This window comes from Herpailurus yagouaroundi, unplaced genomic scaffold (assembly GCF_014898765.1).
Source record: "Herpailurus yagouaroundi ecotype Mexico unplaced genomic scaffold, PumYag 222, whole genome shotgun sequence".
Taxonomy (NCBI): Eukaryota; Metazoa; Chordata; class Mammalia; order Carnivora; family Felidae; genus Herpailurus; species Herpailurus yagouaroundi.
Genome location: NW_024412453.1, coordinates 209,810 through 227,854, shown reverse-complemented (window position 1 = coordinate 227,854; position 18,045 = coordinate 209,810). Strand labels below are relative to the sequence as shown.

Sequence of the window (18,045 nt, the reverse complement as noted above, 5' to 3'; positions counted from 1 at the left end):
CCGAGAGGAGGCCGGGCGGGAGGCCCGAGGGGCCGCGCCACGCAGCTGGGGCCGGGCCGGGGGCTGCGGCTCGCCCGCGCAGCCCGCCCGCAGTCCGGGCTGCAGCCCCGCAGCTTTGTGAGCACCCCCGGGCTCCCCTCCCCTCCCCCATCCGCCCCGGCGCGAGCCTCTGCCGCAGCAGCTCCGTTTTCACGCGCATCTCTCTCTCCCTCTCTCTCTCCCTCTCTCTCCCCCCTCCCCCTTTTCTTTTCTCTTGCAGAGAATTGGAAGCTAAAGCTACCAAAGACGTAGAAAGGAATCTTAGCAGGTAAGATGGGCGAGCTTCCGTCTGTCGCCCCATTAATCGTGTATTTGCACTCTGGTTCGCCCTTTCTGGGTTTAGAAGTTCCCCCGTGTCATTTTCTTTCGCACGCAGGGAATAGGCAGACGGGAGAAGAGGCCGGAGGGAATACTGGATGGAGGGATTGCGGGGAGATGCGTAATTACGCGTGTGTTCTTTTCTTTGGGAGAGAAAAAAAAAAAACAGCGAAAAGCAATTCTTGTAAACTTAGTTAAAGCATTCTCACCCTTTTAGAATTTAATTAGGGGACTTGTGCATTAATTACTATTGTAAATGGTTGCAGGCATTGTGTGACTCATGATTGAGGCGGCCCTTATGGCGGGCTGTCAAACTGTTTTGGCTTCCCCGTTATTACTTTGTAACTCAAATTGTTGCCTTTATAAGAAGATAGTATGTTCGCATTTTTTTTTTTTTTCCTCCAACACATTGTAGTCAGGCGGATTCTGTTGCACTGGAAACAGTTTTGCCCTTGAACTTGAACAAGCATAAATTGCGTTTTGTTTTCTTTTGAAACTAGGTTTGTGTCTGTGTTCGGTATGTGCTCTTTTTATCAGCTGGTGGAATAATTAAAAATTTGTTCCCAATGCGTGGTTATCATTTCTATTGGGCCTGAGTGCTGTTGCACTGGTAACTTAAATCGTCACCACAAAGGGATTTTTTGTTTTTTTAAACGTTGCCTTTATGGAAATGTTTAGCTTTATTGAGCCATAATCGCTTAAAGCATCAGAGCATTGCACTGTATTTAACTCCTTTTCACATCCATTTCCTCAGTCTTTTTTTTTTTTATTTGCCATTTTCTTTTGAATCCTATTGAGAGACTCAGAGAAACTTCTAGATTAACCTTATCAGTGAGCAGCTTTCTTTTTCACTTGGCCAGAGTAAAGTAAAATTTCTCCTGTCTCAGGTCTTAATGGAGTTTGTCCTTGACGGCTGTAAGTTTTAGGTTTACGTTATGGTGAGGTTAATAACACAATTCAAATCATGTGAATATTTTTCACCACATAAACTCATTCCAAATTGCTGGTCTTTTGAGTTTTATAGATAATTAGTCTGTTAAGGTGATCATTAAAAAATCTTTTCAGTTGGTGAGGGTGGGCATCATTGGCTTACCAAATAAGAGATCTTCTGTTAAAATTATGGAGACTGGTTAAAGGAAATTAAGCCTGACAACTCTGACTAAATATCTGTCCTTCGGACATTTAATAAGTTTTGTTGTCAAAACCTTTAAAAAAAAATGTTGAGATATGAAACCATGAAAGAAAACAGGTTGAATTTTCAGCAGCAGAAGGGAGATTGGAATCTCTTTCTCCTTCCTTTTTTGCTTTGTCAGGTAACTCTATCAGTATAATTTCTATGGAGGTTTTCTGGGGCTTAATTAAAAATTGCCTCTACTGTGGGTATAATTTTCATACGCTATTCTAGTTGGATAGAACTGAGAGTCTCCGTATGAGCTATGTATCAGAGTTTGAATCCCGGCTCTGCCACTTGCAGTATGACCTTGACTCTTGGCAAATCACTTAGCCTCTCTGTGTAATCTGTAAAACAAGGGGTTCGGGCCAGCCAGTTGCTAAGGTGTGTTAGGCCCCTTGGGTTGTATAGAAAGGAGTCCAGTGTGACACTTGGCAACAGAGAGCTTGTTCAATCCGGTAGGAAGACTGTAATATGTGCACAAGTAACTAATACAAGGCAGATGATGTAGAGGTCAGGCCACCATCTCCTGCCATGCTTGAAGATCGAAAAGGAAGGACGAGTGTCAAGGAGGTTACAAGGCAGCGTATATAAGGACCGTGAGAGGGTAGTGTTGCTTAAAGGTTAAAGGTGTTCGGAGGGGGGAGAGGTGCGATTAGGCGGGCAAATGCTTTCTGTCAACTCCATCTCTGTGCTTCCTTTTTCCCATGTAAGGAGAGTGTGTCTGTCTGGAGGCGTTTGTGCTCTCCCTAGGAAATCCAGGCATTATCCTGTATTCCTTTAGCAAACATGTCTTCAGCATCTTCTGTGTTCCAAACGCAAGGCTAGGCACCTGGGAGGAGAAGAGAGGTAGCTTAATGTACTGAATGCGTACTCTGCCTGGCACACTCTTCTCAAGACTTTACGTGGACTCCTCTGATCCCTGGGTCACTGTGTGAGGTGGGTGCCAGTGGTCCTGTTTTACAGGAATATTCCTGCTCTGAGACCGAGGTTCAGGAACTTTCAGGAGGCCACACCACTAGTAATTGAAGGAGCTGTCAGGCTTTAGATCGTGTCGTATCGTCTGTTACTAGAGACGTGGTTCTTTGCCTTGAAAAATTCGAAAATATCTCTGAGGAGGCAGAGACACAGGTACATATAATACTTCCAGACCAGAGCTTCTTAGTCTGGGCTCTGTTGATGTTTTGGACCAGATAGTTTATTATTGTGAGGTCTGCCCTGTGCATTGTGGGGTGTTCAGCAGCATCTGCCTGTAGTACCCCCATCCAGGCGTGACATTCAGAAACGTCTTCAGATATTGCTAAATGTTCTCTGGGGGGGGGGGCAAAATCACCCCCACAGCTGAGAACCACTATTCTAGATCTTCATGTTCCCCAAAGATGACCAAACATGCAAATTTTTAATGTTAAGTTAATTTTAACATGTTTTAGTACTGTGGAAGTCCAAATGTTGCTGTGTGTACCCCTGTTTTGAACCCCCCAGTCTCTGAATGTCAACGTCGTATTGCCGTTCTTCGTTCCCTCTGCCAAGTGGTAGATCCTCAAGACAGCGTGCCAGGTAGCGAGCGAGAGTTAGAATCAGCACAAGACAGAAATTTCGTTTACTTACCCGGGTAAACTATAGTTCTTTCACAGTTGGCCATTAAAGTGGTCACTTTCTGCGGCACCTGGGTGGCTCAGTCGGTTAAATGCCCAGCTTCAGCTCAGGTCATGAGCTCACGGTTCGTGGGTTTGAGCCCTGCGTCGGACTGTGCTGACAGCTCAGAGCCTGAAGCCTGCTTTGGATTCTGTGTCTCCCTCTCTCTCTGCCCCTCCCCTGCTCACGCTCTGTCTCTCAAAACTAAATAAACATTAAAGGAATTTTAAGTTGTCACTTTATGTCAGTGTCATGGGCATTGAAAAGAGGAAACTGTAACATCTAGATGGGGGTGGTCACATTGGAACGGAACTTTAAAGGATAGAATCACTTTTGAAAAGCAGAGAAAAGGGCAGTGTGAGAACAACAGAACTGAAGGCACAAAATCCAGGAAGTACAGGGAATTTTGAAATAGCAGTGGGTAGTTTGGTTGGATTGGCATACAAGAGCAGGGACGGATGCAGTATTAGGTTGAGGACTTTGGGCATAGATCTTCCAGTAGTGTGGAGCTATCGTACGCTCTTGGGGAGGGTAGTGTGATATGCTAGAATAATGGTAACTTGTGATGTGGGCTGGAGGTGTGGGAGGCCCGGATTACAGCGGTGGTAGAAAAGGCGTGAGAGTGGGAGATACTGAGGAAGTGCGGTCCGGGATTTGGCAAGTAACTAACCTGGGTTTAGTTGTGAGAGGGGACTAGACATACCGGGGTCTCCATTTTGGATGAATGGGAGATTGACTCAGCCTCTGAACAGAATAGAGGTCAGATCAGAAATAGGAATTTGGTGAGAGAAGATAGTAAGTTACATTTTTGAGTTGTAAAAAAAAATTTTCGAATGCAACTGATCTAATTTTAAAAAGTCTTTTGCAGGCCATAGCCATAGAATCATTGGGTATTTAGAGCTAGACCATGACATCAGAGAGACCAGCCAGTATTCTGAGCCCTTCTTTTTTTTTTTTTTTTTTTTAATGTTTATTTATTTATTTTGTGGGGGAGGGGCAGGGAGAGAGGGAGACACAAAATCCCAGGCAGGTTCTGTGGAATCAGCATAGAGCCCTACATGGGGCTCGAACCTGCAAACCGTAAGATCGTGACCTGAGCCGAAATCACGAGTCAAACACTTAACCGACTAAGCCACCCAGGTGCCCCATGACCCCTGTTTTACAGATGAGAAAGCTATGGTTGAGATAGATCTAGTAACGCAGTCAAGGTTATATTCTCTCAAGTGACAGACCTGGAATGCCAACAGGCCTCTCACCTCTATCGAGTTCTTGCAGCTGAGCAATATTTTATTTTATATTGCACAGTAAAAAAATGATAACTTTGGTTTCTCCTTTCGGGAAATGTAAAAACAATTATCTCAATGTATTTTGTGCTCATTCTAGTTAATTTGTTATAATGTAGGGTATATCATCTAAAGTAAAAGTTACATGTTTCACGTTAGCTGATCCCCACCCCCCCCAAACCAGCTATTGAATGCCATCATTTAAGAAAATTTGTTAAAGACGCTGCGATGCCATATAAAATAGCATCTAAACTGGGACATTGTTGTCTGAGGCACTTTTGCCTGGGACAGGTGCTCCGTAAAAAAAGACTAGGGACGGCAGGAATGAACCAGGATAGCAGGTCTCCCTAGATAAGGTGGACCCTGCTCTTGTAATTCATCAGCCTTTAGCTGCAAAAAAAAAAAAAAAAAAAAAAAATTGCCTTCTGATTTTCGTTACGCTTTTCTGTTGCCTTCCTGTGATATGGTTTGGAGGCCAGCAAATTCATAATGGTAGGTTTCTTTCTAGTTTAATTTGGCAGCTGTGCGGTAAATCAATTGATAGAATAAATGAATCAAACTGTAAGCTTAGTTTAAAAATGCATAACAACCCTCTGTGGAAAATTTAAATATGAACGTCATTACAAAGTCTGAGTACTACTCTGTAACCTCTTGTGTTTTTGGCATCTGAAGTAAGTCTGCAAGTAATAATTAAAATCCCTTACAGTTCTCTTTTCTGACTTCAAAAGTACTTCCCATGATTGGAGAGACTAAAATAGAATGTGCTGTATGTATTCTCTTCAGACTGTCTTTTGATAGGTCTCTCACTCAAAGTCGAGAAAATGACCTCCCATTTAAAATTTTTAAAAGGTAATTCTAATCTTCAGCAAAATAGCAAGAATAGTGCAGTGAACACCTGTATCTCTTCCTAGGTTTACCCATTATTAATCTTTTGCCATAGAGTTTTATCATGCCAGTTCACGCCTAAGTAAGACAATGTGTACCTCCTAAGAACCAGGGCATTCTACATAACCATCGCATTGTCATGCACGGGCAAGTTTAACTTTGTTGCAATGCCATTCTGTCCATATTCACATTTTCCCGGTCATCCAACTAATGTCTTTTTTTTTTTTTTTTTAACGCTTATTTATCTTTGAGAGAGAGCAAGAAAGCGACAAGAGAGCGCGCACACGAGCACGCACCGGTGGGGGAGGGTTAGAGAGAGAGAGGGAGACACAGAATCCGAGGCAGGCTCCAGACTCTGAGCTGTCAGCACAGGGCCCGACGCGGGGCTCGAACTCACAAACCATGACATCATGACCTGAGCCGAAGTCAGACACTCAACTGACCTAACCCCCAGGAGCCCCAGTAATGTCTTTATAAATATGTTGGTTTCCCTCTCTAAATTCCTTAATCCAGGGTTGCTTTTAGTTGTCTGTAATTTCCTTATGTCAGGAGCACTCCTTTATCGTCTCCTTCCCCTTTTTTGCAGGCTTCAGTTTGGATTTTTTCTGATGGTTCCTATAAGATTAGATTCAGTTAAACCTTTTCGGCAGGAATAGTACATAGGTGATGTGTTGTCACTAGGTCACATCAGGCTCCTTCCCCCACTGTTTTTAAACAGATTAACTGAAAGTTGACCCTGTACTTTTACCTTTATGTTAACTCAGTGTTTCTTTTCATTTTCGGATATGTTGACAATTAGTTTAAACTGAGATATCATTTTAAATAGTTGAGGTTACGATAATTACAGGTCTTCATGTTTAAACTGATCGCTTGTAACGATTGTAGCTTTCTTGAAGGGTCATTCTGAAGGTAGCTCCCTAACTGTTAGACATAAAAGTTGCTTCTTTTCAACTATGACCAGTGATAACCTTGGTAAGAAAATGAAACATAGGGCCTGGGCTCGTGATCTGCTTCCTGAAAAAGGATGCCACCAGAACCGAGATTCTCATCCTGGATTCCACACAGGGATACAGATGGCATGAGGTAGTTTGAAAAATTGAATGTGTGCTTTAAAAAAAATGGACCTTAGCATTTATCGGATTTCAAAAGGTCATGGCTCCCCAAAGAGTAAGAGACAGTGTGTTACAGGGAGGGTATCAGGGAGCTGAATAGTCTCAACAAAAAGGGAGATTTTAAGATTCAAAGAGAGAAAGTAACGTTTGACAGAGGCCTAGTTTCTCTCTTCAAAAAAAAAAAAAAAAAAAAACACCCCACAAAAAACCATGGAAGTAAATATAGTTTAAATGTCTTATGAAGGTGGTCTTATTTTAAAAACGATTTGCATACTCTGGGTGTGTGAGTTGGCTTTGAAGCAGAAATCCTAGCCTTTCTACTCTTGTAACTAGGGGAGAGCATTTTGAATTTGCAGTAGTATGTTGTGTGGCAATGACTCAGCTGACTTCCCGTCTCCGATGGAGCGTTCACAACAGATTGAAACCTGGTTAAGGAATTTTATACTTGGAACCTTACAAGATATTTTCCGCAAACAGCAATTGATTGGATTGGTATAGTAACCAACAAGATTCAACCAAGTCACTTATGTTGCTGTTCTTACTACTGGTTTTGAGTCAGCTAGCATTTACTGAGCAGCTTGACGCACCGATCGTTGAATATTTTTATAATTTTGACATCTGTGTTTTGTTGACTTTGGTCTTTTCTTATTCTTTTGAAGTATCCCTGCGAAACACAAGGCATTAGTGCTGTGTGGTGCTTAAATATGCACCAGTCTTAAATGTGATTTTAAGCATTACTCCACTGCTTGATAATTGTCAGAGAAACATGTTTTGCTTAGTATTTCTACTTGTGAAGCTCCAGGTGATGTGAGGTGTATGTGTGCGTGAGACTTTTCCCACATGAAGATAGGAAGGGGCATAAAGAGCATCCTCTCTGCTGCTGCAAGTTAATCGTCTTCAAGCGACAGTTCTGAGCGTGTCCCTCACTATTTAGAAACCTTTCCTGGCTCCCCAGTGACTCTGGAATTTAAGCATAGACTCGTGTCTATGCTCAGCTTATCTGTCTCTTTAGTGTTATCCAATCTATTCTTGCCCTATCCTCAACTTTTACTGCAAACGTTTCTGCTAGTTTCTCCCTCCATTTTTTATTTTTTATTTATTTTTTATTTTTTTAGAATTTTTTAAATATTTATTTATTTTTGAGGGAGAGAGAGAGTAAGAGCAGGGGAGGGGCAGAGAGAGAGGGAGACAGAGAATGTGAAGCAGGCTCCAGGCTCTGAGCTGTCAGCACAGAGCCCGACGCGGGGCTCGAACTCACAAACCGCGAGATCATGACCTGAGCCGAAGTCGGACGCTCAACCAACTGAGCCACCCAGGCGCCCCTCTCCCTCCATTTTTTAAATAGCAACTTTATTGAGATACAGTTTACATACCATTAAATCCAACCTTGTAAAGTATACAATTCTGTGGGGTTTAGTATATTCATAGTTGTGCAATTATCACAACTGCCTAATTCCAGAACATTTTTATCATTGCCTAACGCCCCCCGCACCCCCGCCAAAAAACCCCTGTACTTTATAGCAATCATTCCCCATTCACTCCTCCATGTTGTAGCATGCATCAGTTTATGGGTGAAAAACATTCCATTGTGCATCTATAACACATTTTCTCATTTTTTTTTTGGTTTTATTTTACATAATTTTTCCACCCAGTGTAGGGCTTGAACTTGCAACCCAAGATCAAGAGTTGCATGCTTCTCTGACTGAGCTAGCCAGGGCCCCAATATACCACATTTTCTTTATCCATTCATCGTTTGATGGGCGTTAGAGTTTTCACTTTAGGGCTATTATGAATAATGATGCTGTGAACAGTCCTGTACAAGTGTTGGTGTGGCCATGATGTTTTCAGTTCTCTTGGGTGCCTACTTAGAAGTGGCAGTGCTGTGGCATATGGGAATTCTGTGTTTGACTTTCTGAGGAGCTGCCAGACTGTCTTCAAAGCATCTGAACCATTTTACATCCGCACCAGCTCTGTATGAGGATTCCAGTGTCTCAACATCTTCACCAACACTTCTTATTCTTTTTTATTATTGTCATCTTGGTATGAAGTGGTATCTCATTGTGGTTTTGATTTTTTTAATTTGCATTTCGTTAATAACTAATAATGTGAGCATCTTTGTGTGCTTATTGGCCATTTGTGTATCTGATTTGGGGAAATCTCTATTCAAATCCTGTGTCCATTTTAAAATTTGGTTCTTTTTGTTGAGTTATAAGGGGTCTTTTTTTAATTTTTTTTTTGTAAGATTTGATTTTTAAGTAATCTCTTAAAGACCCAAGGTGGGTCTTGAACTTACACAGCCTGGAGATCCAGAGTTGCAGCCTCTACTGAGCCAGCCAGGCACCCCATAAGGGTTCTTTATATATTCTAGATACAAGTCTTGTGTTAGATACACGGTTTGTAAATATTTTCTCCCATTCTGTGGGTTGCCTTTTTTCTTGATGTCCCTTGAAGCACAAAAGTTTTAAAATTCGGTATGTCCGGTTTACCGTCTTAACCAAATCTGAGTGTACCATTTAGTGACATCAAGTGCATTACATTCACCATGTTGTGCAGCCGTCACCACCAGCCGTCTCCACTGCCCTTCTCATCTTGCAAAATTGAAACTCTTTACCTATTAAACAATAACTCCCCATTCTCCCATACCCTCAACTGCCGGCAACCACTATTCTACATGCTGTCTCTGAATTTCACTGTTCCAGGTGCCTTGTGTGAGTGGAATCATATGTTTTTCCTTCTGTGGTTGACTTATTTCTCTTAGCATAACGTTTTCAAGGTTCATCCATGTCATAGCATATCAGTCAATTGATTTTTGTATGTTGATCCTGTACCCTGCAGCTGTGCTGAACTTGTTTATTATTCCTACTAGTCGGGGTGTGTGTGTGCGTGTGTGTGCGTGTGTGTGTGTGTGTGTGTGTGTGTGTGTGTGTGTGTTTAGGACTCTCACTCTATATATAACATCATATCGGTGAATAGAGATGGTTTTATAACTTCCTTTCCAGTCTCAGTGCTTTTTATTTACTTTTCCTGCCCAATTTTTCTGAATAGAATCTACAGTACAGTGTTGAATAGAAGTTGGCAAGAGTGGACTTCTGGTCTTGTTTCTCATCTTGGAGGAAAAGCATTCAGTCCTAACCATTATGTATGTTATGAGCTGGCAGCTTTTTGTAGATGGCCTTTATCAGGTTAAGGAAGTTTCCTTCTATTTCTAGTTTGAGTGTTTTAACTTGTCATGAAAGGATGGATTTTGTCAAATGCTTTTTCTGTGTCTAGTGAGATCACCATGTCGTTTTTACCCATTGTTCTATTACACTGTTGTATTACATCAGTTTTCATATGCTAAACCAACCTTGCATTCCAGGGACAAATCCCACTTGGGCACTGTGATTAGTACTTTTTATACGTTGCTGGATTGGGTTTATTAGTCTCCTGTTGACGACTTGTGTCTGTATTCATAAGTGTTATTGGTCTGTAGTTTTGATATCTTTGTCTTCTTTCGGTACCTGGTACTTTGTTTGGTCCGGTTTGGAATCTAGGGTCTTGAATTGTTGTTCTGGCATCTACCTCATTTTTCATTGTGCTGTAATAATTGTTTTTATGTATTCGCTTCTGTTTTCATTTTGTCTTTTTAATTTTTTTCCATCTTTATAAAGGCAGGATTGACAATTGAAATAATTTCATCCCCTGCCCCACCAGTGGTTAGCACATTGCCCTTGTGTGCTGTTGTTTTGTTTTTAAGATACTGAAACCTAACTTTGTGTAAGTTGAAGGTGTACAGTGTGCTGATACAATGTTTATGTATTGCAATGTGATTACCACCATAGTGTTAGCTAACACCTCTAATCATGTCACATAATTAGCATTCCTTTTTTGTGCGAACATTTGAGATCTAGTCTTTTAGCAACTTTGAAGCGTATACTACAGTATGGTTGGCTATAATCACTATTCTGTTCATCAGATTTCCAGAATTTACTCCTGTTCTAATTGCAGGTTTGTATATTTTAACCACTTCTCCCCAATCCCCCCATTCCCTGGCTCCTGGTAACCACCGTTCTGCTTTGTTTCTATAAGTTCAGCTTTTTTTTTAGATTCCACGTATAAGTGATATCTATAGTGTTTGTCTTTCTCTGTTGACTTCTTTCACTTAGCACAATGCCCTAAGGCCCATCTAGTTATTGCCAATGGCAGAATTTCCTTCTTTCTTTCGGCTGAATAGTATTCCATTGTGTACACACCCACACACATCCCACATCTCCATCATTCACTGATGGACACTTAGGTTGTTTCCATATCTTAGCTATTGTGAATCATGCTGCAGTAAACATGGGAGAGCAGATATCTTTTTGGTATCTTTTTTATATTTCCTTTGGAAATATACCCAGAAGTGGGATCGCCGGGTCATTGGTAGTTGTATTTTTAATTTTTCTGTAAGTTTATTTATTTTGAGAGAGAGAGCACAAGTGGGGGAAGAACAGAGAGAGAATCCCATGCAGGCTCCACACTGTCAGGCACAGACCCAGATGTGAGGCCTGAGCTCATGAACCATGAGATCATGACTTGAGCCCAAATCAAGAGTCAGACGCTTAACCAACTGAGCCACTCAGGCGCCCCTGTATTTTTAATTTTTTGAGGAGCTTCAAGACTGTTTTCCATAGTGGGTTCACCAGTTTACATTCCCAGCAGTGCACAAAGGGTTCCTCTTCTACCTGTTCTCACCAACACTTGTTGTCTTTTGTCTTCTTGATGAGAGCCATTCAGAGAGGTGCATCAGTTCTGTTTTCTGCTGTACGTTCTCCCTTCTTCAGTTTGCACCCTTCCTTGTGTCCTAACCTTAGCCTTATTTAGTGCAGGATTTTGGATCTCAGTCTTGTAAGAGCTAATGAGGAGTGTACACTTACTATGTGTGTCCATTAAGCACTTTCTCTGCATTACCTAGTTTAACCTTCACAACAACCCTTGGGAGGAGGTATAATTTGAGACTTCTCATAAAGGGAGAGATGGAGGTTTGAGAGAAAAGAAACAAGTTGCTTACACAAGTAGATATTGGAGATTGAAGCGCTTAAGTAGGATCGTCCTTACATAGAATGTGGGTAGAAGAGTGGAAAGAACACATTTGGTGGTGGGGATCAGGTTAGAGTGTTAGTAAAAAACAAGGAAATAGGAGTTTAATTGCAGTGCCCAATGCTGGGGAGTACAATACAAGTAGAACTGGTTTTTGCCTTCAGAGCAGCAAGCAGTCCTATTTGGAAGAGTGAGATTAACATCTGAAACAATTAGAAAATGAGCATCGTTTAATTAGAGGTCAAGAGTGAGGTTTGTGTGAGTTGGAAAGAATCCTGAAGGAACTAGTCATTAAGCCTCAGAAGAGTAGAGTTTAGGAGAGTAGTTTAGCAAACCAGGTTTTGGGACAGCCTTACCCCACTACCATATACCATACAAGTCACGTAGACTTTCTGATCATTGGTTTCTTTAAGTTTCAAATGGGAATGGCATCAATTCTGTGTGTCAGAATTGCAGGTTCAAATAGATAATCTCTCAGAGCACTTGCAGACTATAGGGTGCTTCTGTCATTGTGGTGGCGTGTCTGTTCTCCTGTTTCTAATTTCACTGACTGTCCTCAACCTGAGCTTTTTATTTTAAGGGCTTTAAAAAAAAAAAAAAAAAAGTTTATATGTTTAGAGGGAGCGTGGGCGGTGAGGGCAGAATCCCAAGCAGACTCCACACGCAGCGTGGAGCCTACCGTGAGGTTCAATCCCATAACCTTAGAATCAAGAGTTGGATGCTTGACCAACTGAGCCACCCAGGTACCCCTGAGCTTTTAATTTTAAAATAATTTCAGATTTAGAGAAATTTTACAAGAATAGATCAAAGAATTCTTGAATATCCTGGGGCGCCTGGGTGGCGCAGTCGGTTAAGCGTCTGGCTTCAGCCAGGTCACGATCTCGCGGTCCGTGAGTTCGAGCCCCGCGTCAGGCTCTGGGCTGATGGCTCAGAGCCTGGAGCCTGTTTCCGATTCTATGTCTCCCTCTCTCTGCCCCTCCCCTGTTCATGCTCTGTCTCTCTCTGTCCCAAAAATAAATAAACGTTGAAAAAAAAAAATAAAAAAAAAAAAAAAAGAATTCTTGAATATCCTTCACCTGTATTCCTCAAATGCTAACATTTAACCACATTTGTTTTATCATTTTCTCTTTTTACATCTATACTGCTTTTTTTCTGAACCCTTTTAGAGTGACTTGGAAGCATGTTGCCTCTTTAGCCCCAAAAACTTTTATGTAGTTATTTCCTAAAATCAGTGACATTTCTTAATAACTGTATGGTACCATTATCAAAATTGGGGAAGTAATATTGGTGCAGGTCTTAAGAGTAAAGCTATAGACCTTACTCAGATTTTGCCAGTTGTCTCAATAATGCCTTTTAGAGCAAATAAAAAACAAAACAAAACTGTTCTCATTGGAGATTCAGCCCAGGAACACAGTTTGCATTTAGTTTTCATGTTCGATTAGTCACCGGCATTCTGGAAGTTTCTCAGTCTTTGTTTTTTAAGACCTTGCAATTTTTTAAAGAGTACAGGCTAGTTATTTGGTAGGATGTCCCTCATCCATATTTGTGTGTTGTGTCCTGTTGGTTAGGTTGTTATGCATTTAAAAAATTTTTTTTTTATTTTAGGGGCACCTGAGTGGCTCAGTCGGTTAAGTGTCTGACTTAGGCTCAGGTCATGATCTCACGGTTCATGAGTTCAAGCCCCGTGTCGGGCTCTGGGGTGACAGCTCGGTGCCTGGAGCCCGCTTCAGATTCTGTGTCTGCCTCTGTCTGCCCCTCTGCTGCTTGCACTCTGTCTCTCACATTGTCTCAAAAATAAACATTAAAAATTTTTTTTCTAAAATTTTTTTTTTTAATTTTAGAGAGACAGGGAGAGAGAGTGCATGTGAGTAAGGGAGAGGAGTAGAGAGGGGGAGACAGAGGGAGAATCCCAAGCACACTCGACACCCAGCTCCATGCAGGGCTCGATCCCAAGACTCCAGGACCGTGACATGACCCAAGCCGAAACCAAGAGTTGGAGGCCCAACTGACTGAGCCACCCAGGTGCCCCAGGTTATGCATTTTGGGCAGGAATAGCACAAAACCAATGTTGTGTTTTGCCTGGTGCATTCTGTCACGAGGTCGATGATGTTCATCTGTGCCGTTACTGGTGACGGTAACTTCAGTTACTTGGTTAAGGTGGTATATGTCAGGTTTGTAATTGTAAAGTAAGGATTTTTCCTTTTGTAATTAATAATTATATTGTTGGGAGAACTTTGAAACTATGTAAAACATCTTGTTTCTCACCAGGATTCTTGCCTCAGTCAATGGATTGCCAAATAGTGACTTTCCAAGGCCATTATTCTTTCCATATTTGTTGACATTCTGCTGTAAGATCTTTCCCTTTACCCTGTGCATTTATCCATCCGTGCATTTATTAATATCATTAAGATCTCCCGGATTCTTATTTTCTTTGGTGGATTGTAATCCTTTACTTGAATTATTTGGTGCTCAGATTATGAGGCCAGGGGAAGCCCCCTTCAGGCTTAAACTCTTTTTGAAGAGATCCAGGCTCGGTATCATCTGGATAATGCATCGCTATCTCTGTCTTATTTTCCCTTCATTCTTTTTTTCTTGTTAAGTTACTTATTTTGAGAGAGAGCGAGCGCTCAAATGCACACACAGCAGAGTGCCAGGGAGGGGCAGAGAGAGAGGAAGAGAGAGAAACCCACACAGGCTCCATGCTGTCAGCATAATGGGCTCAAACCCACGAACCGTGAGATCATGACCTGAGCCAAAATGAAGAGTCAGACACTTGACCAGCTGAGCCACCCAGGCTCCCTGTCCCGTAATTCTTAAGCAGAAGATACACGGACTCTTCACTGCCACCTGTGCCTCTAAAGCTAAGCTTTCTGTCTGTGCTCTGTGGTTCAAAATCAGATAGTATCTACAAATATACATTATTGCCATCCGGATATTTTTTTATTAGTTTGTGTGTGCTTCCAGAATTTCCTTATGCAAATAAAACACAAGGGGATATGTATTTTTATCTCTTCCTATTAACACAAAACATAGTATACTGAATCTTACAGTTTTTTTTTCCCCCAACTAACTGAATACCTTCCAGAATCTTTCATACCAGAACATGGATATCTTACCTGTTTTATAGCTGCGTAGTATTTCATTTTATGGATGTATCACTTTTATTGAACTCCTTCAGTATGTGTGGCTATTAAACTGCCTGTGACTCTAAACTAGGCTCTCTTGTGTCACCCCGTCTGTTGTCACTTTCTCTGATACTTATATTCCCTAGCCCCTTTTATCTGCAAATAAGTTCTAGTCTTTATTTTATTTTATATGTTTATTTATTTTGAGAGAGAGCAAGGGAGAAGGGGCAGAGAGAAAGAATCCCAAGTAGGCTCCGCACTGATAGCACGGACACAGGGTTTGAGCCATCATATGGGGCTCAATCTCACAAACTGAACTGTGAGATCATGATCTGAGTCGAAATCAGGAGTCAGATGCTCAACCGACTGAGCCATCCAGGCGCCCCTAGTCGTCTTATTTTAAAAACAATCCAAAAAACTTCATTTTTATTGTGTTCTCTTTATATCACTGCCAAAGTTTTTGAAAAACTTGTCCAAACCCCTGATTTCATTCTTACCTATTTTTGCTGCATTTGGGTTTCCATCTCTACTATGTGGTGAAATTATTGTTTTGAAGGTTACTAGTGACTTTGTACTGTGTAGTGCTAGACTGGCTTTGGTGATTAATTTACGTGTAGGAGGACGAGAAGGAGAAAAGAAAAGGGAGGGTTGGCAAGCAGATAGAAAAAGGGGAAGCAGGAAGGCTGGGAGAAAATAGAATAGACAGTAAGGGGAAAAGTAGGAGAACAGCATTTTTGGCAGGAGATGTGAAATATATTTTCATAACCAGCTTGTCACATGCAGCTGGCTTCTGTGTGGTGATGAGCTGGCTTATGGTAGGTTGCTGACTGGCAGGCTAGTTAGGCCCTGTGGAAAGAAAGCTGCCCCACCACCAATCTTCTATTCTGTGAAGCAAGATACAACCTCTTGTCCCATTATGGAATTACCATCTCAACACCAGAGCCTCCACTTTTAAATGTTTGCTCTCTAAAATCTGGAGGTATCATCATTAACATGCTTCTCTTATCATTCTTACTAATACCATCAACTATTCCAACTTCTTATGGTTACCTTGGTGTGCTGATCTTTGCTTTTCATTTCCGGTCCACCGCTGTGGCTCAGGACATTGCATATTTACTCTAAGTATTGCAAGAGGCTTGTCACCCTATTTAGCAATTTATTTCCTACTTTTATCTAACTTTTCCTCCTTTTTTCTGAAATTTCCTCTGAGTACTGGTCCCTGAAATCACCATGCTAACAAATCTCTATGCTTTGCTGTGGCTGTGCCTTTCTGTCCTCCCTTGCCTGAAAGGCCCACCTCTCTGTCTGTGGAAAACTCTTCAGGATCCTTTAAGATCACCTTCTTGAAGCTTTCCATAGCTGTAACAGCTCGTATGCATGTCTTATTTTCCTAAACTTGCTTACAGCCTCTACCAAATGGTGGCTTGTTTCCTTATTTTACGTGTGTTCAGTTGTTTCTACCAAATTATAGTTTAAAATCCTGTTTTCTGGGGGCACCTGAGTGGCTCAGTCAGTTAGGTGTCCAGTTCGTGATCTTGGCTCAGGTCGTGTTCTCACAGTTTGTGAGTTCAAGCCCCGCATCAGGCTGTGCGCAGGGCAGAGCCTGCTTGGGATTCTCTCTCTCCTTCTCTCTGCCCCTCCCCCACCCCTCAAAAATAAATAAATTGATTTAAAAAAATAAAGTCATGTTTTATGCTTAGGTTCTCCTAGTGCGCAGAGACTGCTTGGCTTATAGGACATTTTTATTGGTATAGTGACTAATCATTGTATAGGCTATCACTAAATAATTTTGGGTGCAGAGTCAACTGGGTACCTTGAGGGTCTGCTCCCCTCTGCTTCCCTACTGTACTGTGGAAAATGTGTGCCTTTTAGTGGGATTTTCTTTTTGTTTTTCTAACAAATGATTTAGTGATCTGAATGTTGACCTTCTTTTGACTCGGCAATGTGTCTTAGAGACCTTTCTCTGTAAAGCCATGTTTGTCAGGTGGTCCCCAAGACCACCTTCAGGTTTGATGATTCCCTGGGATTCAGCATCTAGTGGTACTCGTGGCTGTGATTTATTACAGCAAAACTATCAGCAAAGAGAAAAGGCACACTGGGCAAAATCCAGAGGAAACTAGGTGCAAGTTCCAAGAGCTCTCTCCCTGTCATGTCACACAGGACATGCTTCATTTTCTAGCACCAAATTGTGACAACATGTGTAAAATGTCTACCAGGAAAGCTCCTTAGAAATTCAGTGCCTAAGGTTCCTGTTAGGGGTTGGTCACAGAGGTGCTGTCTGCCAACATGTACCAAAATTCCAGATTCCCAAAAGGAAAGCACAACTGTGCCTTTTCAGCATGATCTGTATGGCTTGTACAGTTTACCATTATCAGTTAGGGAATGGTGGGAACCTCTCTGGAACCCAGGTTCCTTGACACCAGCCGAGGGCCAACCTTTCTAAGGATCACCGTCTCAGACCTGCTGTGTCAACTCTTTCCTGCATACTGTAGAAGTCTACAACCCCCTTTCGTTTCTTAAACTACTGGGTAGGATTCCATGGTAAGAGTACATTATGGTGTGTTTAACTTTTCTCTGTTGATTGGGTTTTAGGCTCTTTTGCAGTATCTGTTTTTGTACAATTTCTTTTTTATGGGCTTAGATTGGAATCTATGGATCATAACATAGTGACATTTGAAAATTTGATATTAGATACTTACAAATTGTTCACCTGTGGGCTCTATTAGTCCATACTCCCCACAGCAGTTTACAAGAGTATCCTTTGGAAGGGATTACTTTTGATGATGTTCATGTTGGAGATGTAGGAAAAACGGACCATCAAGCATCAGGAAGAGCAGGACGAGGAAGGGCGTTCTTGATCCTGGCTGTGTCCTGCTTGCCATCATGGGCACTCGCCTTACCCATTCTCTTCCTGCTCCCACTACTCCTGTTCTTACACTTTTGCTCCTTCCTCCCGTCTCTAATCTCCCTCCATATTGCCTTGCCTTTAATCATTCGTGTGGAGGCTTGTAACTTGTTTTTGTCTTTTATTATGGAAAATTTCAAACATACACAGATAAGAACAGAACAAAGAAGCTGCGGGCACCCATTACTCAGTTTCAGCAGTTGCCAACGTGCCAATCATGTTGCACTTTTCTCTTTTCCTTTTTTGGGGGGATGGGGTGGGGCTTGGAGTAGTGAAAGCAAATCCTGGACATTATGGAGTTTTAAACATTTCTTTGGTACTAATTTGTAAAAGTAACATACCTGTAATGTAACATTTCAAATCGAGATATACTTTTTTAAAAGTCTGTTTATTTATTTAGTTAAATAATCTCTGTACCAGTGTGGAACTTGAACTCACGACCCCAAGATCGAGTTGCATGCTCTTTCAACTGAGCCAGCCAGGAACCCCTGGGATACACTTTTTAAAAAAAATA

At 41.7% G+C, this 18,045-nt stretch overlaps 1 protein-coding gene across 11 annotated transcripts in view; it reads left to right on the top strand.

Annotated features, from left to right (window-relative positions):
- Positions 1–18,045, top strand: part of TNRC6A (trinucleotide repeat containing adaptor 6A) — a 164,346-nt gene that overhangs the window by 64,175 nt on the left and 82,126 nt on the right. For 10 of the 11 annotated variants that reach the window (XR_005785551.1, XM_040458740.1, XM_040458737.1 and 7 more), the window contains exon 2: positions 260–307. Coding sequence is in view for 9 of the 11 variants with exons in the window: in XM_040458740.1 (XP_040314674.1) it covers positions 260–307 (48 nt within the window). In the remaining 2 variants the exon portion in view is untranslated. Of the gene's footprint in view, positions 1–259; positions 308–5,386; positions 5,479–18,045 lie in introns of all 11 variants that reach the window. The other variant, XM_040458736.1, reaches the window with a different exon arrangement.